The following is a 23,121-nucleotide window of genomic DNA, read 5'->3' on the forward strand; positions in this document are numbered from 1 at the left end:
CCCACCCCCCCAAATATTGCATGGGACATACTTATATTAAAAAAAATTATTAGTTGTTTTTCTGAAATTCAAATTTAGGGGGTGCCTGGGTGGCTCATTCGGTTAAGCATCCAACTTCAGCTCGGATCATGATCTCGTGGTTTGTGGATTCGAGCTCCACATCGGGCTCTGTGCTGGCGGCTCAGAGCCTGTTTCAGATTCTGTGTCCCCCTCTCTCTCTGCCCCTCCCCATTCATTCTCTGTCTCTCAAAACTGAATAAATGCTAAAAAAAATATATATTTTTTAAAAATGAAATTCAAATTTAAATGAGCAGTCTATATTTCTATTGGCTAAATCTAGCAACCCTACCCAGTGGCCTTACTTTGCTTTCCCAAGTAACCAGATCTCCACTAAATCCAATTAGTCACCACTTTAGGGAACACAAAGAAAAAATTATTTATCAGGTCAACAGCAGACTCTCACCTCTCTCACAACCAAGGTTGTTGGGAGCAGGAAGGAGTCAGGGTGGGTTAATTTTTGACAGGTCACAGGGTCAAAATAAATTGTAGCAAAGGCTTAGTTATAATGTAGCAGGGATCATTATGAAACCAGCTCCAGTGTTTTCTGGGCACTGTGGGTAATAAGATCCTTTGTTTTATCCCAATATTCTAAGACTACCGTGAGTCTCCACTTCATGTTACAGTAAGATATATCATGATGGAGGCCAACACAAACAACTTTTTTCACTGTGGTTTTTAATAATTATGACAAATACTAGGGTTTATAAAGACATGATTTCTTTTACTCAGCTTACTAAAGGCATCCATCACTTAACATTACAAAGCCAGAAATCATCAGTAGAAACTAAATTCTTTCCTCTTTGTCCTGTCTACCTGAGAAAACACTGAATGCATGTGGAGGAATCAGAACCTGCAAGCCTCGCTTTGGATGAGAACATCACTTGTAGCCACCCACAGTGGCCCTGTGCTTTAAACGTGAAAGGAGCTAGGCTCACCTGCATTGAAAAGCTATTCAAGTGCTGGTCTTTGCATTCTACTTTTTTTGGAGGCAAGGATTATAGAATTTGGCCTGACCTGTATGTTTGCTTAGCTATAGAGATCTCTGAATTAGAGGAGAAATATGTGGCTAGAAGGATAGAGAGGGGGTCTCGATGGGAGGTGATCCTAGCAAAGTAGATACTTGGCAGGCCAATGAAGAGTTAGAAGACAGTGACTATGATGTTGTCAGGCTTCTGAGGCTATAGAATTTTAAGGCTGGCCTGGAATCTGAACTCTAGGATCTATAATGTTGGAGCTTAGCACCCTGATTAGCCAGTGGCAAAAAGATAACATATGCCTGAGGGTCATTGTTGAATGAATAAATAAACACTTATTGTTTATATCATTCACTCAGCACAGATAGGATGTTTTAAGTTCTTATTTTTTTTTAATGTTTAATTTTGAGAGAGACAGAGCACACATGAAAGTGCAAGTATGGGAGGGGCAGAGAGAGAGGGAGACAAAATCTGAAGCAATCTCTAGGCTCTGAGCTGTCAGCTGACAGATGGGGCTGGAATCCACAAACTGTGAGATCATGACCTGAGCCAAAGTCTGACACTTAATGGATTTAGCCACCCAGGTGCCCCTAAGTTCTTATTTTTTATATGTCATCTGTTTTTCTTTAAATTTTGAAACAATCACAAAATTGTTATAAAAAAATAGTTCAACACTTTTTTTCTGAGCCATTTGAGGGTAACTTCCCAGTCAGATGCTTTACACACGCACGCACACACACACACACACACACACACACCAGCACCTCCAGTGTCTACCTCCTCTAAATGAGGACACACCCAATGCAGTCTCAACATAACTGTCAACATCAGGACACTAGCACTGATGTGTCACCTCCATCTTGTCCTCAGACCCTACTCAGATTTCATTAATTGTCCCAATAATGTCTTTTCTAGAAAAGGATGTAGCTCTGAGTCATTGTATTTTGTTGTCCTCTCTCTTCACTCTCCTTCAACTTGGAATGGTTCCTCAGTCTTGTCTTGACACGCACAACCTTGACCTTTTAAAGATCATAGGCCAGTTATTTTGCAGAATGTTGAGTTTGCCCAGAGTTTTCTCATGATTAGATTCAGGTATGGCAGTGGTATCATGAATGTGTACTCTCTTCTCACTGCACCTGATCAGGTAGTTTCTGATTTCCATTTGTCCTGTTACTGATGATGGTCACTTTGGTCACAAGGTGTTTTTTGTGCTCCTCCACTGTAAAGTTCCTTTTCCCCTTTATAATTGATAAGAATTGGGGGAGAGGTTCTTTGAAGCTATGTAAATATCCTATTTGTTATCAGACTTTCCATTTATTTATATATGCCTGTAGGGAGTCATGGTTCCTGTGTTAATAAATTATAATCTGATACCATTCTTATTTATTTTGATGCTGAAATTATCATGTTTAGCCAGTGGGAGCCCCTTCAAGCCAATTTTTGTTTCCTCTCGACTTGTGTCTTCATCTTGGTTGAGCACCTCTATGCTCTCTGGCATAGTGAGATGCTCCAGACTCATCCTGTGCATCCTCTGGCCTATCCTGGAATCAGCCATCTCCTTGAGGAGCGGTGGTTCCTTCCTGTGGGAAATGTTTCTCAGAAACCAAGATCTCAGTGCTAGATATTTTCTCTGCCACTGAGGAACAGTGGCTTCAGGCCTTCTCAGTGGAGAGAGATGTATGTATATACATAGATATGCACATATTTACATCTACACAGCAAACACTATGAGCTCACTAAAACCTCCATTTCCAATCCCAACACCAAATAGGCTTCCATATTTGTGACTCTTCTTCAAAAGTGAGGAATTGGCTTCTCTTACCCTTGACTCATTTACCTACCTGCACAATGTACTTGTGTGGAACAAGTCTCCCATCTCTGCCACCATCTTCTCCCTCATGTGGACATCCCACTCTCCCTGCCCCAGCTGCCCCCTATGTGGAGGTCCTCCTCACTCTGCTCTGGCTCTGATGGCCCCAACCAGATCGACCCCTATTAGGACGTGCTCTAATACCCCACACCAGCCGGCCCCGTGTGGGATGCCGTCCTCACTCTTCTCAGGTTCTCATCCTGCGTTGGACCACGGTGACACCTCCTGAAACCCCACTGTGGCTGCACACCTCTCCCTGTCCATCCTAATGGCTTGAGGACTGAATTGTGTAGGAAGGGAAGAAAAGGGATGAAGCAGTAAAAGGGTATCATCTATTTGAAATTCATAAGGCCAAGACCTAAATATTTTAAGTTTTTCTGAATTCAGGAGACATGCTTAGAAAGTAGAATCAACAGGACTTTGTGACCAATTAGAAAGAGAAAATGAAAGATTAGGTGGAGTTTTATAAATCAGTCTTATAGAAGATACAGGCTGAAGGTTCTCTGCACTGGGAGGTAGAAGTGGGGAGGAATAGGAGGACTAGGAACAACTTCAGGTATGTTTGCTAACTAAGAACTGTTTAGACAGAATCAGAATCCCAGACCATAATAAGTCCTGGAAAACCCTGGCCCAGCCCTTGTTTTACAGAACGGAAAAGAGAGGTCTTGAGAGAGTAAGTGCCTTGTTCTCCTCTCTTCAAGCTGAATTATACTGTGAGTGCTGCCTTGGTGGTGGGCATCTTCATTGGGTTTCAGAAGAAAGCATACACTTCTCCGGAAAACCTTCCTGCCCTTGTTGCACTGCTCATGATGTACGGGTGAGTTGTTTGAGCCATTAGCTAATGCTGCCCAAAGGGAAGCTGGGCGAGGGGCGTGCCCTTCTGACAGAAAACCAGGGTTTCTGGCGGCCATGTAGGGTGTGTGGCCACCAACAAGGAATCTGTCTGACTTCTGTTTCTGCTCTACACATGGAGGTATTCCTGGGACTCGAATGAATCTTCTTCCACTCACACTGTGGCCTGACCAGAGTCTGGGGACCTGTCACTCTCCCATCCTTCACCCGGCTCTGATTCTGATTCATCTGTGGCCAGACTGTCCATCTCTGTGTCTCCAGCTGTACTAGCCAAGAGTTGTTTGCACACAGAAGACTGCGGCTGAAAGGCTGCTCCTGAGTCAGGGCCAAAGGATGACACAAAGATTAAATCTCACAGAATCGTAGAGCAAAGCATGCAACTTTATATCCAGGCCTACCTCTTACTGTATAACACTGTCCTGTAACCATGGACAAGTAATTACCCCACCTGGGCCTCAGTTTCCTCATCTATAAAATGGAGATAGTGATACCTGGTCCTTCCTACATGGGCCAGTAAAGTCTTGCCAGAGTAATGGCCTCTATTCCTTTCTCTTAGAAATAGAGAATTCAGGAACCAGCATGACTGTGACATACCAACTCAAGTGAACTGTAAAGATGAGCCAGTTGGGATCTCAGGTCAGGTTTGGTGATCCAGACTAGAATGGGAAGCATTGCAGGTTAGAGACTGCCCCCTCTGCTTTGTAAAAGGCTTTGTAATTTACAGGTACATTCACAGCCTCCAGCTCAGTTGCTCCTCACCAAACCCCCATAGGTGGTCAGAGAAGGCGTTATTATTTCCCCTAGGATAAGGAACGAATACCAAAGGATGGAGTCGCTTTCTGGTCCTCCTGGGACTCTCACCAGTTCAAACATGTCACCTCATGTGAGGGGAATGCATTATATTTAGTGGTGGTACAGCAAATGGAATAGAGATTGAAACTTTTTCCCACTGAGTTATGTCATTTCACACAGATGGGCAGTGATTCCCATGATGTACCCAGCATCCTTCCTGTTCGATGTCCCCAGCACAGCCTATGTGGCCTTGTCTTGTGCTAATCTTTTCATCGGCATCAACAGCAGTGCCATCACCTTCATCTTAGAATTGTTTGAGAATAACCAGGTAAGCAGAACTTTCCTGGCTTTCTTGTTTGATTACTAAAATACCAGAGAGTATTTGATGGTCAGGTAGGACCACGGGCAAGTACTGTGGCTGGACAATCTTAGTGCATACATGAATGTTGCTTCCTCCTCTCCTCCCTCTCTCTCTCTTCCTCCCTCCATGCCTGCCTCCATGCCTGCCTCCCTCCTTCCTTCCCTTCCTTCCTTCTTTGTTTTCTTTAAACTCATTTAACTCTTTAAGTTTATTTGTACGCTCTGAGTAACGTGGTTTTCTGAGCTCATTCTGCAAGCTGTAAATGATCTTTTGTGATCCTACGCTTTTAGATTTTCTTATTCTTACAGGGTTTCCTTAGTGACTTTTGATGTCTGGTTTTTTACGCGCGCGCGCGCACACACACACACACACGCATAGGTAATACATTCATGTGATTTCAGAATTTAAAAAGAACAAAATGGCACACAGAAAGTCTCCTTCCTACCCCGGTTTCCCAGTCCCTTAGTTTGCCTCTGGAGGCAAACTTTTATTTCAGTTTCTTGGTGTTCTGGCAACAAATAAGCAAATGCATATGTTTTCTTTCTCCCACTTTCTTATACAGACTGTAACAGAGTAACATTTACTATTCTACGTGAAACTTAATCCTGAGGATAGGGTTAGGAATTTATGGTGCTGATGATTCATTTTTATGAGGTGTAAAGTGCAGTTGACCTGTCCTACATTCCCCCAGACTCCTTGCCCATAAAGAGCTGGCCAGACTAATCCCGAAAACAATGACAGTGGCTCCAGGGCGGGTTCTGCTTGCACTCTCACTCCCAGCCTGCTGTGTCTGAGCCCTGGCTGTGGCTGGCCTGGGGCACTCACGGCACTGGCAGGCTCGCCACATGCCTGTGTCCCCAGTGGCCTCTCTAGCCTGTCCCTCCCCCAATAGGTCTTCGCAGTTCAGAGTGTAAGCACCGGCCAGCACATCCACACTGCTGTCCTGTGGCCCCTGTCTCCACTCCCACCCCTGGGCCCTGCCAGGAGGACCTGTGGCAAATCCGCACTAACCCCCGCCCCCTGGTCTCCTGAGTAATGCTTTCCCAGACCCTGTCAGACTTTCTGCAACCACTAAGCAAGAAACAAACCCTCAAATTTCCCGTGACTGGTAAAAAATGTACCATGTCACAGTCAAACCCCAGAAGAGAGATGGATGAGAAAGAGCACAGACCCTGCCGAGGCAGAGCTTCCTGGCAGGCTGAAAATCCTCCTCTCCAGAACTGTTTGTCACACGCTCGCAGACCACTAAGTCTTAAGGAATTGTGTTACTTCAGAATAATTAAAGAGTAAACTCAAAATACTTTCCCCCCTGAAGGTTACACTCATTTAGCTAATAACATTTACGGATCATACTCCTTTCCCCTGCGTAAAGGCTGGTTGCTTTCATGTAAGTTAGCAGATAAACAGATGCTGCAGAAATTGCCCCGTGTCCCTCAGGCGGCTCTCAGGTCCCAGTGGCTGCTGTCTCTACTGAGTCCAGAGGCAGTGACTGGGTGAACACCGTGTGCTGATGTGCTGATGAAAACCAGCGTGACCCACTGTCCTGCCCTGCAGGGACTCCTGTCCCAGTCAAGAAATGACCTGTGCACCGTGCTAGGAACCAGTATGAACCATCGTACACGACATCCCATAGGACAGTGTGTGATAGAACAGCAAAGGAACGAAACGATAAAACACTGTAGATCAGAGTGGGCCAAAAGAACTGGGCTCCAGGGATCAGGAGAATCCGGGTAGAGGAAACGCAGTTGAGCCTGGCCTGGAATAAGTAGAATTTTATTAGCCCATGTAACAAATAACGAAGTACCTGTTTTGAGCTAATCGCTGAGTGAGGTATTTAAAACGTACACCAAAATAATTAGGACCCAGTTGTTCTCCGGGAACCACTGACTAGTGGGGACAGTATAGGCAAGTAAAAAATAATTAGCCCCGGCTGGCAATGTTATAAGTACTAGAAGAGAGAAGTAGGTACTTTATACAGGAATCTGGAAAGGCTTATTAAAGAAGAGGTTGTTCAAGCTAGCTTTCTAAAGAAGAGCAGGAATCTGCCGAGAACAGAAGGGGAGAGAGCATTCTTTCCTAACAGCAATGATTAACAAAAGCTGCAGGTGAAGAGGCCTGGGGGCACAAAAGCATCATACTGGGAGGGGGGAATGGGGGACATGGGGAGCAGATAGAGAGAGGAGGTCATGTGAGCAAAGGTGTGGAGACCAGGAGGAAGCCAGTTGTGCAGTAGGGATGGGCCAGATAAGTTGTGCTGACAGATAGGCCTGGTCAGCCTCGCCCCCTCAGTGTCCCCTCTGCCATCTCAGGGGCGGCTCTTCCCAACACTGCTAGGCTAAAGTAGCAAGCACAGTCTGACCATCTGAAAACAGGACCCCCAACTCGACACAGACACCAGAGAGTCCCTGGCCCTCTTTTCCACTGGCAGCAGCCATAGACACCTCACTGTCCTGTGAGAAGCAGAGCTGGAAGACGTGCCGGGCCCCTCTTACCTTTGGCATAAGCTAGGCTAAGAGCAGATGAAAGAGCCTCAGAACCCAGTGACAGCTCACAGCTGTACCAAAGGAGAGAGGGCCTGGGCCGAGGTCCCAGCAGCTGCTGCATCTCCTGGAAACAAATGCCTTGGAGGGCTCACGTGTACTTTCAAAGTGAGTCTGCAACGACAGCTCCCCAGCCAGGTTGCCTGCTAGCAGCGCCTGCTGAGAGTATTCTAAAACCTCCATGTCTGTGTGACAGATCCCTCCTGTGGCCAGGCTGGATGCTGGGCCCACTCTCCCTGCAGGCCTTCCCCTGCTCCCACCTTATGCTCAGGAGGGACAGGTGAGCCTGGTCCCCAGTGCTGACTGTCCTGCTTTTCTATGTTTCAGACGCTACTCAGATTCAACGCCATGCTGAGGATGCTGCTCATTATCTTCCCCCACTTCTGCCTGGGCCGGGGCCTCATTGATCTGGCACTGAGCCAGGCCGTGACGGATGTCTATGCCCGGTTTGGTGGGTGGCGCTGCAGACCTATGGAATGTGGCCCCAGACCCTCTGCATGTGGGACGGCTGCCACGGGAGTTCCTATGGCAGACCTGCAGCCTGGGCTGGGGCTGTGGCGGGAGGGGAACACCTGGATGGCCTGGGGGTGTCCTAGTCTCTGGGAGAGATCAGGTACTTCTGTTTCTGTGGCTGAGGAGCCACAGAAGGGGTCAAGACTAGCTTCCTACTCTTCCCTACTCTGACTCGAGAGGCCGAGATGAGACCTGGCTTCAGCTCTCGCTTGCTGCTTTGCCCAAAGCCTGGTCTACCTGGGCCGAATGTTGTGTCTAGGCCATTAGGGGCAGCGAGGTCAGCTGAGTGGACCTAATTCCTGTCCCCAGGTGAGGAGCACTCTTCAAATCCGTTCCAGTGGGACCTGATTGGGAAGAAGCTGGTTGCCATGGCAGTAGAAGGGGTGTTGTACTTCCTCCTGACTCTCCTCATCCAGCACCACTTCTTTCTCATCCGATGGTACGTTCAGGCTGCTGCCCTATGGGTATCAAGGGCAGCTCCTTGCTTCTGTCCAGGGACTTGGCTTCATATCCATATGGTTGTCTCTTTCCTCACCAGGCCCACTCCATTATGGTTTTTTACACTCTTAAAGCCTGGCTTGTTCTGAATAACACAAGGAGAGACACATGAAAATAGGCACATTGGAATTTGTGAAGAATCTAAACTCGAAAGTACTTAAAATAGGGTTTTTTTAAAGGTTTATTTATTTTTGAGAGAGAGCGTGAGCAGGGGAGGGGCGGAGAGAGAGAGAGGGACAGAGGATCCAAGAGGGGCTCCATGCTGATAGCAGCAAGCCCAATATGGGACGCGAACTCCTGAACTGCGAGATCATGACCTGAGCCGAAGTCAGACACTCTACCTACTGAGCCACCAGGTGCCCCTAAATTACAGTTTGTAATTTCAGTCACTAAGATTTAATCCCTCTCAGTTAATTAACAGATTCTCATTTCAAGTTGGGTGATAGCATTGCAGATGATAATGGTTAAGGGAGATCCAAAGTACTGGGAAATAGATTTATGCATTCATAAGAAAATAGACCAAGTAGGCCCCCTTGCTAATTAGAGATTTGAGAGTAGAGACAGGTAGTAATATGGGGGTGAAATCCAAAGTGACTACATCCAGGAGCAGTGTAAAGGGCGAGGGGAAGCGATCATGCCCCTCTGGGCAGGGGTGGAGGTGGGGCTTCCCTGGCCTCTTGACCCAGGCCTGGCCTCATTCTGATGTGGACACTCAGATTTCCAGAAGGCAGCTCCTCTGTAATCCAGGCTGACAGACCTTTACTAGGGCTCAGCACAGGGTCCTGAACTGCAAATCACAGTGTTTTGTTTCTTATCCTGTCATCCTTTCAGGCTGAGTCTGGCCACATGTAAATAAAGATTCAGAGGGCTTGTTTTAGGTTTTGATCCACCAGGAATCAGTTACTAGAAATGAATCTACCTCCCTATTCATAGGGTCCTGGGGACTGAATGAGATAATGGGTGTCAACACACTTGGAATAAAATAACATGACCAGGAAGTGGTGCTGGTCATGAGGGACAATGTAAGGAACAGACGTCCATGGACCCTCAGCCCTCACAGGCCCCCTTCTGCAGCTCTGGCCACATCTTGAAGACACCTTGGGGTTGGAGGGAGGAGGCAGACTTGTTTGCCAGAACAGACTCATTAACTTCAAACTCTGTGTCAAACAATTGAGCAAGCCTTCCACATTAGACCTGAAACAACACCAGAGAAGCATTCCACGGTCTCGGACTTTAGGAAGCCCACGCCCATGCCTATGCTAAGAGGCAACCAGGCAAATAGAAGAAGGGAAGGACAGAAGAAAGGGTGCTTTTGGTGGAGGATATGCTAACATATGGAGAGTTCGGGATGGCTGTGAAGGGGGTGGGAGAAGGGGCTGAGAGAAGAGCCTGGGAAGGTAGGTGGAGCCAAGTCTTAAAGTGCTGTCTCACCTTGGTGAGGACTTAAAGTTTAAGCCTGAAGGCAGCCAGGAGCTGTTGGAGTGTTTTGATCAAGCAGGCGAATGATCTGCCAGATCTAGAAGCAGAGACCAGATAGAAAGCCATTTGGGCACCCAGGCAAGGCAGGAGTCAGTGGTGGGCCTGGATAGGAGTTGGGGGCATTGGGAGATGGAGAAAAATAGGTTGACTGGATAAATAGTAAGCAAGACAAGATTTAGAGATGAATTAGCTGTGACCAGTAAGGGAGGAAGGAAAGTTTATAGGCCACGGTGGTCAGGGAGGATTTAAGACAAGAGCCTGTGTTTTTAAGGATGGGGAAGATTGTGTTTGGCAGGGCAGGAGGAAGAGAGCATTGAGGCCCTGGAAATGCCTGCAGAGGCTGAGAGTTGGGAAAGACCAGCATGGACTTGGGAAGCAAGGGTTGGTGGAGGTGTTAGTTCTAGAGATAAGTGGGAGCCGGATGACATTTACTGAGTGGCTACCATAGATGAAGTGTTTTAATAATGATAACAGCTACCGGGTTTTGAGTCTGACTGCGCCAGATGCTGTGCCAAGTTCATCTTCTCCACAGTCTCTGAGGTAGACACTGTTATCCCCTCCCTACCATATGGTTGAAGGAGGTGATGTTTAGAGAGGTTTAGTGATGTGCCCAAGGTCACACATGGGAGACCAGGACTGGGAACCAGGGCTGACTCTAGACTCAAGGACTTGCCCTCTTTACCTAATGTCTAATGCCTGTTCTGTTTGGAGTCCTTTTGAGAATCAAGCATTAGGGGATGTAAGGCCAGGTTGGAGCTGAAGCGAGGGAATAGGAAGAAGGTAAAAGGAAAAGGAGGGTGCCAGGGATGCTGTCACCAGCTCCGTCCTATCCCCTTTCCTTCCTGTAGGATTGCCGAGCCTGCTAAAGAGCCTATTATAGATGAAGATGATGATGTGGCTGAAGAAAGACAAAGAATTATTAGTGGAGGAAACAAAACTGATATCTTAAGGCTAAATGAACTGACTAAGGTAAGGGAATTGGTGGAGGTGGAGGTGAATTAGTTTGGAGGTGCCAGTTGGATCCAGAAATGGCACAACATCATGATTACAGCATTGTTATTTGCCTTTGGTAGCATAGGCAATATGCCTGTGCAAACAAATCATTTTCCTAATCCTACACGAGGTTGTCATCACTGTGTTTTAACTGGTCTTCCAAAAACACCTAATTCGAGAGCATTCTCCCTAGTATTCATCTTGGACACTGGCATGGGCCTCACTGAGAGCCCCTACAACCGAGCCTCACTAAGCCTTCTCCATTTCCTCTTTGCACAGCAGGTCGGCTTCGAGGTTTCCCAGGGCTCACAACACCTCTCCGAACACCCATGCCGATATAGAACCTCCTCAAGTTGGTAGTTCTCACCTAAACCATCCTTTACTCCTTGCTCTCTCTTCCCCTCTGTGCTCTAACCCTCTCTCAATTCTCAGTCCAGTTTCTCTGCATGTTGCAGATTTATTCAGGCTCCTCCAGCCCAGCAGTGGACAGGCTGTGTGTCGGAGTCCGCCCTGGAGAGGTGGGTACCCTGCAGACTCCTGTGCAGGAGTCTTCTCCCTTCTAAAGCAGAGCTATCCCAAAGAAATAAAATGCAGCCACAGAGGTCATTTGAAATTTTTTAGCACCCACTTGAAAAAAAAGTAAAAAAGAAGACAGATGAAATTAATCTTGATCATTTATTTTACCCAGTGTATTTGAAATATTGATACATCAACATGTAATGTATATAAAACATTGATCCAATGTGTTACGTTCTTTTTTTGTTTTGTTTTAAGTTTTCAAAATCCAGGATGTGTTTTACACATACTGCACATGTCAATTTGTACTAGATGCATTTCAGGTGCTCAGTAGTCTTTGTAAGGGAGGAAATCCTCTTTCCTCTAATCCAGGTTCTCTGGGTAGAGCTCTGTAAATTGGACTGATGAAAGATTAAGAAGAGAAAAACACCCCACTCATACTCCACCCCACTCGTACTCTATCTCTCTCTTAAAAATGAATAAATTTACAAAAAGAGAGAAAAACAGACAGGCGTTTATTAGCACGTACGTGGCACATATACAAGGGACCAGTCAGAGGTGAATGACCCATGGGGTGGTTAGAACTTAGGCTTGCATAGCATCTTGGCAAAGGAGTGATACATTTTCAGAGAAGTGACAAGACAAAGGGTAAAGACCTGGAGTCAGTAAGGGTGGCAAATTATAGGAAGGCAAATATGGAGGAAATTAATAGCAGATAAAGTCTAGTTAGCAAAGTTTGCTATGTAGATTCCTCTGGTGCTGTCTCCAGGCTAAGACTTCAAAGTTGTTTCTGGCAATTAACGTTTGTTCTTCCTGGTAGAGAGGGGAAGAAGGGACACCTTATAAATTTATGTCCTGCTTTTAGGCAAACAGGGAGGGCAGAGAGCTTTTCTTGTATCTGCTGCTGCTTAATTGCTTTTGGCTTAAAATTATCCTTATGCCAAAGTGGCATATGTTGAGGTGGCAAATCCTGCTAGCCCACACCACACATGGCCAGTGGCCTCCGTAATGGCAGCTCAGGTCTAGAATGTCTCCCACCTGCCCCCACATCTGCCCTAGGGCCTGACATTTCACACTCCTTGGGCTCCTTAGGCTCGAGGATGAGGCCAGTTCTGTGTGTCTTCCCTCAGTGCTTTGGCCTTCTGGGAGTGAATGGAGCTGGCAAAACAACCACATTCAAGATGCTTACGGGGGACACCACAGTGACCTCAGGTGATGCCACTATAGCGGGCAAGAGGTGAGTGTCACAGGTGCTGGGCCATGTTCCCATCCCGGCATAGGGAGAGAGAGATCGGACCTTGTACTGAGGGTGACTCTGAGAGCATGGAAGAGCTGTGCAGAGGAGAAGACCTCCAAGAGAGCAGGGTCCACAAGTATAAGACATAGACTCTCAGGGAAATTGAAATTAATTCTGATTAAGACATGCTCCTCTTAGCATGGATTCTTGGAAACTTCTGAGAGGTACTAAGTCAGTGGTTCTTACTCTTTTTGGGGTCATGGATTCCTCTGAGTATCTGATGAAACTTGCACCATCTTCCTATAAAAATATATCATTATTGGGGTGCCTGGCTGGTTTAGTTGGTGGAGCATGTGACTCTTGATCTCGGGGTTGTGGTTTTGAGCCCCACGTTGGGTATGGAGATTACTTTAAGAAAATAAATTTTTTTTAAAAACCATGTTATGTATATATATATACACACAAAGAATGTATCTTATGTGTGTATGTGTGTGCACATGCGTGTGTTACATGTGTGTTATCCCCTATTAGCTCCTTCCATACATTTTTTGCAAAGAGTTTAAGAGAATTTACTGAGCCCTGAATCACATTTACGATCCCTGGGTCCCTGGTTAAGAATCCCTGTGGTGAAGCATCCTTTCTCTGGATCGAGTTCCTAGATGGGGGCTGGTTCAAGAGCTTTCAGGAGCCTTAGTCAGAATTGGCTATTTCTGTGCTGATGCTTGGCTTTGCCAGGCCAAGGAAGCTTTATAAAGGGAAAACTGGCATGTGTCCTTGGATTCTGGAGGGTGCCTGCTGCTCTCTGTAGTAAGGCATGAGTAAACACCCTGGTCCTCTGTGGCACAGGATCAAGGACATGAACCTATGCTGTTTGCCACTGTCCAGGCTGCTCCTTGAACAGCAGAGCTCATAGGCATTAGATGTGCTGGAAGGAACCCTCTGCCCTGGTTTATAAGTGGAGTTAGGCAGTGCTGACTTTCCCACTCAGCAACTGCCTGATTGAGGCCTCCTTCTCTCTCCTGGAAGCCATCCTCAGCAACATGGCTGAATGCCCAATGAACGTGGCTCTCACAGGATGAATTTGGTTCACCAGCCTTCCTGGTTGGGTCTAGAGCAAACAAACAAGCATGGTGAAGCCAGGCCATGGCTGAGTGTGTCTCATCTACAGATGCAGCTTAACCTGCAACCAAGAAAATAACTTGACAGTTGTAACAAAAGGAATCATGAGGGGCTAAGGGACAGCAGGGAGGATGTAATAGGATTTACCATAAGACATCAGATGACAGTCCAAGTAAGACCCAGCCTGATACCTACAAGATGGAAGCTAGATGAAATGGAAACTGGAACACAACTGTGGATTTAAGATGCAGGATTGGGTTTCTCTGGGAGGGCAGCTCCCATGAATTTGGCAAAGTACTGTCCTTGCTTCACTGGTAGTTTTAATTGGCCCAGCCATACCTGAAGTAAGTGGGGGACTGCATGGTGCCTTTCCCATACTATTGCTTCTGTCTTTTGTTCATAGAGCCTAAGCTACAAGGGAAGCAGGGAGAGATTGGACCAGTCTGTGGAAAGTTTGTTTTTTTTTTTTTTATAATAGTTTATTGTCAAGTTGGTTTCCATATAACACCCAGTGCTCATCTCCACAAGTGCCCTCCTCCATGCCCATCACACCTCCTCCCCACCCCCATCAGTCCTCAGTTTGTTCTCAGCATTCAAGGGTCTCTCATGGTTTGCCTCCCTCCCTCTCCCCCACTATTTTCCCCTCTTCTTCTTCCCCATGATCCTCTATTAAGTTCCTCCTAATCCTCCTATACGTACAAACATATGGGATCTGTCCTTCTCTGCCTGACTTATTTCACTCAGCATAACGCCCTCAGGTTTCATCCATGTTGCTACACATGGCCAGATTTCATTCTTTCTCATTGCCATGTAGTTTTCCACTGTATAGATGAACCACATCTTCTTGATCCATTCATCAGTTGATGGACACTTAGGTTCTTTCCATGTTTTGGCTATTGTTGAGAGTGCTGCTGTGAGTATTGGGGTACATGTGCCCCTATGCATCAGCACTCCTGTATCCCTTGGGTAAATTCCTAGCAGTGCTATTGCTGGGTCATAGGGGAGTTCTATTGTTAATTTTTTGAAGAACCTCCACACTGTTTTCCAGAGGGGCTACACCAGTTTACATTCCCACCAACAGTGTAGGAGGGTGCCTGTTTCTCCACATCCTTGCCAGCATCTAGAGTCCTCTGATTTGCTCATTTTAGCCACTCTGACCGGCATGAGGTGGTATCTCAGTGTGGTTTTGATTTGTATTTCCCTGATGAGGAGGGATGCTGAGCATCATTTCATGTGTCTGTTGACCATCTGGATGTCCTCTTTGGACAAGTGTCTGTTCATATCTTCTGCCCATTTCTTCACTGGATTGTTTGTTTTTCGGGTGTGGAGTTTGGTGAGTTCCTTATAGATTTTGGATTCTAGCCCTTTATGTGATATGTCATTTGTTTTCATCAAGACAATGTATTTTCTAGTGAGGGAGAATATATCAGTCAAAGGGAGTTGATAGAACTCAATTCACTTCCTCTCTGCTCCCTGCCAGTCTCTTGCTCTGGGTAGTGATCTGACTGGTTCCTCTTTTGTTTACTGTATCTCTGCCAATAGACAGAAATGGATCAAGTTTATTTCCTTTCAGAAGCATGTGTCTTCTCTAGCTATTTCCCAAATGTCTGAAAGGGATCAAAAACCACTGATCATTTTCTAAACTTTGATTTTCCCTTTGTTTTTAAACCCACATGTAAGGTGGCCCACTCCAAAAGTAAAGCTGACTTTGGGTAACAGATACTCAGTTTATCCTAGACAGAGAAACTTGAAAAGATCTACTGGATTCAAAGCTCAGAATTCCATAAGTTCATCAATTTCTCACCAAAGGGCACTTGCTTTGATTTGCAAATGTTGTGCACATTTCTGAAGCAATGCAGGAGAAGAGGTAGCTTGCTTATACCACTCGCAGAAGCTCTCTAGCCCCAGTTCTCTGGTCACCTCCTCTATGAAGGAAACTTGCTAATTGCTTTTTCTTCTTGCAGTATTTTAACCAATATATCCGATGTCCACCAAAGTATGGGCTACTGTCCTCAATTTGATGCAGTTGATGACCTGCTCACAGGGCGAGAACATCTTTATCTTTATGCCCGGCTTCGAGGAGTACCAGCAGATGAAATCGAAAGGGTAAAAAATGGTTTCTTGTGGCCACTCTGGAGTTTGGTAAACCCTAAACCTGTTTCATGAGAGTACATTTATTTAGAGATGGGAAAGTTGGAGCATGCTATCCATTCAACAAATGCTTACTGTGTGTCTGCTATGCGCCAAATACTGTTATAGAAGATGGGGTATAGCAGTAAACAAAACAAGAAAATCCCTGCCTTCATATCTAACAAAACAATATATTCATTTATCCTTTGGTTCAGCAATCCCACTTCTGGGAATTTACCCCAAAGATACACCTCTCACAGTGCAAATTGCATATGCACAAGGTTATTCTTGCACTAGGTGTCACAAAACATTAGAGCATTAGAAACTACCTCAGTATTCAGGCATAGGAGATTGGCTGAATACATCTTATGCAGCTGTTATACACACACACACACACACACACACACACACACACACACACAATCTCTGTGAACTGATATGGAGTTCTTTCCAAGAGATATTTTTAAGTGAAAAAAGCTAAGGGCAAAAGAGCACATGTAGAATTCTACCTTTTTCTCCCACTATTTTCTAATGAAGTATAGTTGACATATAATATTACATTAGTTTCAGGTGTATACCAGTGATTTGACAACTCCATATATTATGCTATGTACCCAACCACAAGTGTAGCTACTGTCTGTCACCATACAACATTATTAAGACACTATTACAATGGGCAATAGGATGCTACCTTTTATGGTAAGAAAGTAGGAAAAACAAGAAAACAAACCTATGTCTGCTTACCTTTACAAATACAAATACAGGAACAATAAGCCTAAAAACAGTGAATTTGGTAACTAAAAATAGGGAAATGGGGTAAAACGGAAATGGGAGGGAATAACACTTCTCTGGGGATATCTTTTTGTGTGGTTTTGACTTTTGGAAGCATGTTAGTGTTCTACATATTCATAAAATAAAACTAAATTAGTAAAAATAGAAAAGAGATAAAAATAAAAACAAAAAGAAAATTCTGACTCTGAAAGCAAGCTGAAGCAAATTAATCCAGTTTTATTTCAATTAAGTATTATAACTATACAGAAGGGGAGGAAAGAAACTACTACAAATAACTGAGGGCACAGTATCTGACTATATTTCCTCAGTCTTGGACAGGCAGAGCAGAGGGAAAGAAATACAGACAAACAAACTCCGAATTCTTTTTAGTTGATTTGGGTTTTTTTGTAGTGTCATGGGCAAAGCAGTTCTGAAACAATTTTAGATGTGTTATAGGATTAAGTAAATGTATAAATGTGTTAATGTTGTTTGAAGTTCTCACTGTGGAAGAAAAGATCTACAAATATGGAAAGGGGAAAAGCAGGAAAGAACCCTGTGGGATTGGATTGGAATTAGAAATAGCTCTGTGAACTCCTAAAGTATTTATATGCATGTGTTTGTGCATGCATATGGGCTTGTGTGTATTGCACATATGCAAATATATGTGTATACATATACATGTTCATGTTTGTGTATGTGTATATCTGTCCTGTGAAAGGGCCAAGAAGCAGAAATACTCTAGTAGCAGTGAACACACTCAAAGCCCAGATTTTGGTGTCTAATTCCCCAATAACAGGAGCCATACTCCTCAGACAAATGACAAATTCCAGGGCTGGGAGTGTATAGGTATAAAATGAGCTTGGAATATCTTATTATACAATAAAATAAAGTCCTTAAAAAAAAAAAAAAAAAAAAAAAAGAGTGGCGCCTGGGTGGCTCAGTCGGTTAAGCGTCCGACTTTGGCTTAGGTCATGATCACACAGTTGGTGAGTTCGAGCCCCACGTTGGGCTCTGTGCTGATGGTTAGCTCAGAGCCTGGAGCCTGCTTCCGATTCTGTATCTCCTTCTGTCTCTGACCCTCTCCTGCTCATGCTGTCTCTCTCTCTCTCTCAGAAATAAATAAAATATTTAAAAAAATTTTTTAAAAAAGAAACATGTCATAGTCACATAGGAACCATCTCAGAAGGGCTCCCAGTAGCAAAATATGATACAATTTGAGCATCAATATAATTAAATATCATGACAAATATTAAAACATTGGGGGAAACCTGGAAATTCATAACTCCATACTGCTAAGTAGATAAATAAACAAGAGAAAATGGCTGGTTTTTGCCTACACTCAAATGCTGAGAGTCAACTGGTTAGGATGGAAGAAATTCTAGAGTTGGAAAAATCATTTTTCAGTGATCGTAATAAAGATTGGATTGCACAAGAATCATCAATGGCTGCTAAGTCTAGGGGAAATTTTTATGAGAAGGAAGATATTTGTATAGCTTAATAGTATCTCCACAGATGGTTTATTGGTTGTGACAGGGAAGCATAATAATTTTACAATGGAAAAATTAGACAGCACCTTGTTTGGGTGACCAAAATTCACATCCCCAGTGAGGGGCACCTGGACATTTCTGCCCCTAAAGGTGATACTCTGGGAAGGACACAGCTTCATCTACATAATATTCTGATTAGGAATGTGTAACCTGAATCTTATGAGAAAATATCAGACAAACTCTAAAGGAGCATTCTACTTTTAAAAAAATACAGCAGCTGTACTCTTCAAAAGTATCAAAGTCTGACCACAACAGCTAAGTAGACACAGTGACTGAGTAATGGACACTAGACCATATCCTAAACTGGAGAGAAAATAATGCCATGAAGGACATTATTGGGCCAGGTGAAAGAACCAGACTATGAAGGGTAGATCAGATAAAAATCACTGACATTGATAACTGTGGGAAGTAAACACTGAAGTATTTAGGAGTAAGGGCCATGATATGTAACTACCTTAAATGGCTCTGAAAAAATCGTGTGTGTGTGTGTGTATGTGTGTCTATGTGTGTATAAGGGAGAGAGGAAAAGAGTAAAGTGTTTATGAGTGTTTTTGTACTATTCTTAGTTTTAAACATTTCTATAAGTTAGAAACTATTCCAAATATGAAGTTAAAAGTGAAACTTACATTCTAGTAGGAGGGACAGATAATAAATAGATAAGCAAGTAAAATACACAGTAGATTTGAGAGTGAATATCTGGTAAAGGAAAAATAGGAAGAATTGTTGAGAGGAGGAATTTCACTTTTAGGTAGGGTGGCCCAGCAAGCATTACAGAGGAAGTGACCTCTTAGTGAATACCTAAAAGAAGTGACAGAGGGAGTCAGTTGGATATCTAGGGGAAGAACATTCTAGGCAGAGGTGTAAGTACAGAAGGCAGAAGTATGGTGGCCTTGTCTCCAAAATCTTCTCTAGTTTTCTTCCTGTGCATGTGCATGCACATACATACACACACACACACACACACACACACACACACTCATATTCACACTGTATTCTTGATCATTTTTTCCTGTTGATTTTCCTCAAAGCACTATTACAACCTGTTGTTATTCTGTTTATTTTGATTCTGTGTCATCCCCCACCCTATCTGTGAGTCCAACAGCAATGGCTGTGTTCACCATTATTCTCCAGTGCCTAGAACAGTACCTGACTCATAGTAGTTGCTTGATAAACATATATTAGATGCATGAGACCTCAAGTGTGACCCAGTTGAAGGATGGAAGCAGCAGGTCTGACCCACCATCAGACCCTAGGACTCTTCCACTCTTAGCCATAGTCTGGGATACTGGGTGAGAAGCACAGTCTTGCTCTTCACAAGGGTGAAGGTCATTTCTCAGGGGGCTACACCAAGCCACACTGCAGTGTAAGGCACAGTGTGGAAGGGAGACATCTGGCCCCTCAATTCCATGGACCACTCCATGAGCCAGCAGGTGGCCTTGCCTCAGCCTCGCTGTGTCAGTCATCCTGAAGGTGTGAGATCTGGGAGCCCAAGACTTTGAATTGGTGGAGGTTTGGTGTGTTTGCTTCTTTATCCAAATGGGATCTCTTTCTCTTCCCTAGGTGGCAAACTGGAGTATTCAGAGCCTGGGCCTGTCTCTCTACGCAGACCGTCTGGTTGGCACCTATAGTGGAGGCAACAAGCGGAAACTCTCCACAGCCATTGCACTGATAGGCTGCCCGCCTCTCGTGCTGCTGGTAAGGACCACCAGCACCTGCAGGGACAAATGGGCCCGAGGGCTTAGACCAAGTGCTGCGTCTGTTTGGGTCAGCAGGTTTAGAATATGCAATGGTCTCTTTTCATCTAGACTGTTTCCTACACTGCTTGTTTTGAACAAATGAACCCAGTGTTTGGTTCACAACTCTTGGGGGAAACTGGAGTCACGACATATTCTCACTGTGGGTACCTGGGAACTCTCTTGTGGGCCCACAGGCTTACAGCAGGGAAGTTCAGTCCCTCTGCTCAGAAATTACTACTGAGGAGGTGTGCTTAGGATGTAAAGTGGGTAGGAGCATTGGCCTGGACCAGAGGCTCAGATGATACTCACTGGAGCTGTACCAGACCCAAGGCCCTCGTGCCTATGTGATCTGGGGTTTATGAGGGCAGGGGTCTCAGGACTGGGAGGTAACTCATCAAAGTCACCTGGGCTGTCTCTCTGCCTCCTTGCAAAGGTATGTATAGGATTGTTGCTTTTTTCATTTTTAAGATCATTCTGCCATTGCCTTAATCAACTTTAAACCATTCATCAGCTCAAATGGGCCTATGGGTATCATAATTTCTCTTTATTCTCTGGGTTTGCCTTCTGCCTTCCACACCCAGAGCCTCGGTTCCCCAAGTCTTGCCCACTGGGGTGGCACTTTGCCCATTGTGTGCCAGAGAGCAGAGCTGCTCATAGGGAGTCAGCCAGGCAGGATGCAGTAACCTGGAGGGGCTGGCTCCAAGCCCAGCTTGCTGCCCTCTGCCTCCCCACAGGACGAGCCCACCACAGGCATGGACCCGCAGGCACGCCGCATGTTGTGGAACACCATCGTGAGCATCATCAGAGGAGGGAGAGCTGTGGTCCTCACATCCCACAGGCAAGAGATTCCCAGGGGCTGAGGTGGAGCAGTTGGGCAGACGGGAGTCCTCCCCACTCCTCACTTCCTCTCTCCTGCCCACAGCATGGAAGAATGTGAGGCTCTGTGCACCCGGCTGGCCATCATGGTAAAAGGCACCTTTCAGTGTCTGGGCACCATTCAGCACCTCAAGTACAAGTAAGGATATGCTAGAGGGTTGCCTTTGTTACTTCCTTGGGGCTACAGGGGAGTGAGCCAGACCCTGTGCTCTCTGCTGACACTTGGGAGGGTCCTGCTGCCTTTATCCATCCCGCAGTCAGAGGTATGGTCTGGGTCTTGTTCCACAGCAACAGAGAAAACTGTGCTGAAAGAAACTCGTCTGTGTTGGGCTAATTGCCTGTGGTTGAGGGCTCCCTGAGTCTCCAGATGGGGATCTGGTTGGGCCATATGCAGAGCCTGGCTGAGATGAGGGAGGGTCACTACCACTGCCTCATAATCCCACCACTTATCCCCACTGATCCAGCACCGACGATCAATTGAATAAGAGTCCATGACCAACATAGGGATGGTTAAGAGACCAAATAGCCTGAGAACCAGTTTTTCTTTCTGATATGAGTATGTTTTGGAGTTTGAGAAGTGACCGTGTAATATATGACAAACCAACAATGCCAATAATCTTCAATAGAAGATTGATCCTGTCCCCATAAATTGTAAACTGCTAGAAATAATGCATTATTAATAATAGTTTGTGTGCCGAAGCCAACAACCACTTAAAATAAGATTATGATAATAATGCCGTGCTTTAAAAACTAGGAAGGGTGGATTTATAGTTATCACTCATTTATCTAATAAATACTTTGTAAGAGCACAGAATATAAAAGTCAGTGTGCTGGTTGGTAAAAGAATCCACCTTATTTGGCCAAGATGCTTAGTCTTGATGTACCTCTGGAACTGTTGCACAGGACATGTCATCCTTTATCTACCTCAGGGCCCGTAAGCCATTGACAGGAAGGTTTAGTAGATTAGCTGCCTTTGGGTATTTGGCCCGTGGTTTCTTGGGCAATGACAGCTAGGATGCTGCACAAATATCCACGGGGACATCAGCATATGAGGCCACCAGACCAGTGTCATAACTTCCTGGACCCAACTACAGGAGACGTGGATGGATTCCCTAACCCTTTCCCTCTCATTCATCACTGTCCTCATGGAAGAGCAGGTGATAGGGGACTGTTTCCCCTGTGGAGGGACAGTCAGTTTTCTGGACCAGAATGGAAAGGTATTTTATTGTAGAGGGGAACAAGCAACCTTTGGTCACGGAAGAAGCATTGAAATGAATTAGAATGGACACAGTGTACCCTGACGTAAGCCTATAAGGAAACCAGCCAGCTGTGCACACACTCTCCCTGGACCAGTCTTTATTCACGTGTGGGTGACCACCCCACCTGGTGAGGGGAAGAGGGAAGCACTGATGGTTCTGACCCTAGCAGATCATTTGTTCTGGAAGCTTCCACAGGGAACTGCTGCCTTCCTATGTCTCTGTTCCCTCCTGAAGATCTCTTAGAAGGACCAGGCAGCATTTCTATTATTGAGTGAACACTAGCCCCATACTCCTTCATGTGTAGGTTGTGCTCTCCCCCAGGGGCTAAAACTACTTTGACTTCAGCAGGGATATGGGACGGAAGGGAGCAGGGAACATCTGTGTCACAGGTCTGGTGACTCACTTCACCACACAGACATTTAGACCTCTAAAAACTAGTATCAGTCAATTTCTCCAGGAACTGTCGTGGGTTTTTTCCTACTAGTTTTAAACATACGCACAAGGTCTATAGTATGGGCCTTTAAGCCCCAGTATTTTTGGTGAATCTCTTCCTTATTTTGGAGTTGTCTTAGACCGGGCCACTAACAAGCCTCTGCATGCCACCATGCCTGTCCCCTAGGTTTGGAGATGGCTACATTGTCACAATGAAAATCAAATCCCCAAAGGAAGACTTGCTTCCGGACCTGAATCCAGTGGAACAGTTCTTCCAAGGAAACTTCCCGGGCAGCGTGCAGAGGGAGAGACACTACAACATGCTCCAGTTCCAGGTCTCCTCCTCCTCGCTGGCCCGGATCTTCCGGCTGCTCATCTCCCACAAGGACAGCCTGCTCATTGAGGAGTACTCCGTCACGCAGACCACGCTGGACCAGGCAAGTGGCCAGAGGGGCGCCGTGCACAGAGCTGGTGCATAGACTGGGCGGGAAGCCACAAGAGAGGGAGCACGCATGCCTGATTTTTAACACTCTGGTTCCCCTGTCCATTACAGTAGCGCTTGGGAG

The 23,121-nt window shown here is 45.4% G+C and overlaps 1 protein-coding gene across 1 annotated transcript in view; it reads left to right on the plus strand.

The window, feature by feature from the left end:
- Positions 1-23,121, plus strand: part of ABCA4 (ATP binding cassette subfamily A member 4) — a 141,501-nt gene that overhangs the window by 101,345 nt on the left and 17,035 nt on the right. The window contains exons 37-48 of the mRNA XM_077746118.1: positions 3,606-3,721; positions 4,729-4,876; positions 7,777-7,900; positions 8,272-8,401; positions 10,788-10,908; positions 11,388-11,450; positions 12,579-12,685; positions 15,769-15,910; positions 19,813-19,947; positions 20,723-20,826; positions 20,911-21,003; positions 22,743-22,992. Coding sequence (XP_077602244.1) covers positions 3,606-3,721; positions 4,729-4,876; positions 7,777-7,900; positions 8,272-8,401; positions 10,788-10,908; positions 11,388-11,450; positions 12,579-12,685; positions 15,769-15,910; positions 19,813-19,947; positions 20,723-20,826; positions 20,911-21,003; positions 22,743-22,992 — 1,533 coding nt within the window. The remainder of the gene's footprint in view (positions 1-3,605; positions 3,722-4,728; positions 4,877-7,776; positions 7,901-8,271; positions 8,402-10,787; positions 10,909-11,387; positions 11,451-12,578; positions 12,686-15,768; positions 15,911-19,812; positions 19,948-20,722; positions 20,827-20,910; positions 21,004-22,742; positions 22,993-23,121) is intronic.

This window comes from Crocuta crocuta, unplaced genomic scaffold, assembly GCF_008692635.1.
Source record: "Crocuta crocuta isolate KB4526 unplaced genomic scaffold, BGI_CrCroc_1.0 scaffold48, whole genome shotgun sequence".
In the NCBI taxonomy this organism is placed as follows: Eukaryota; Metazoa; Chordata; class Mammalia; order Carnivora; family Hyaenidae; genus Crocuta; species Crocuta crocuta.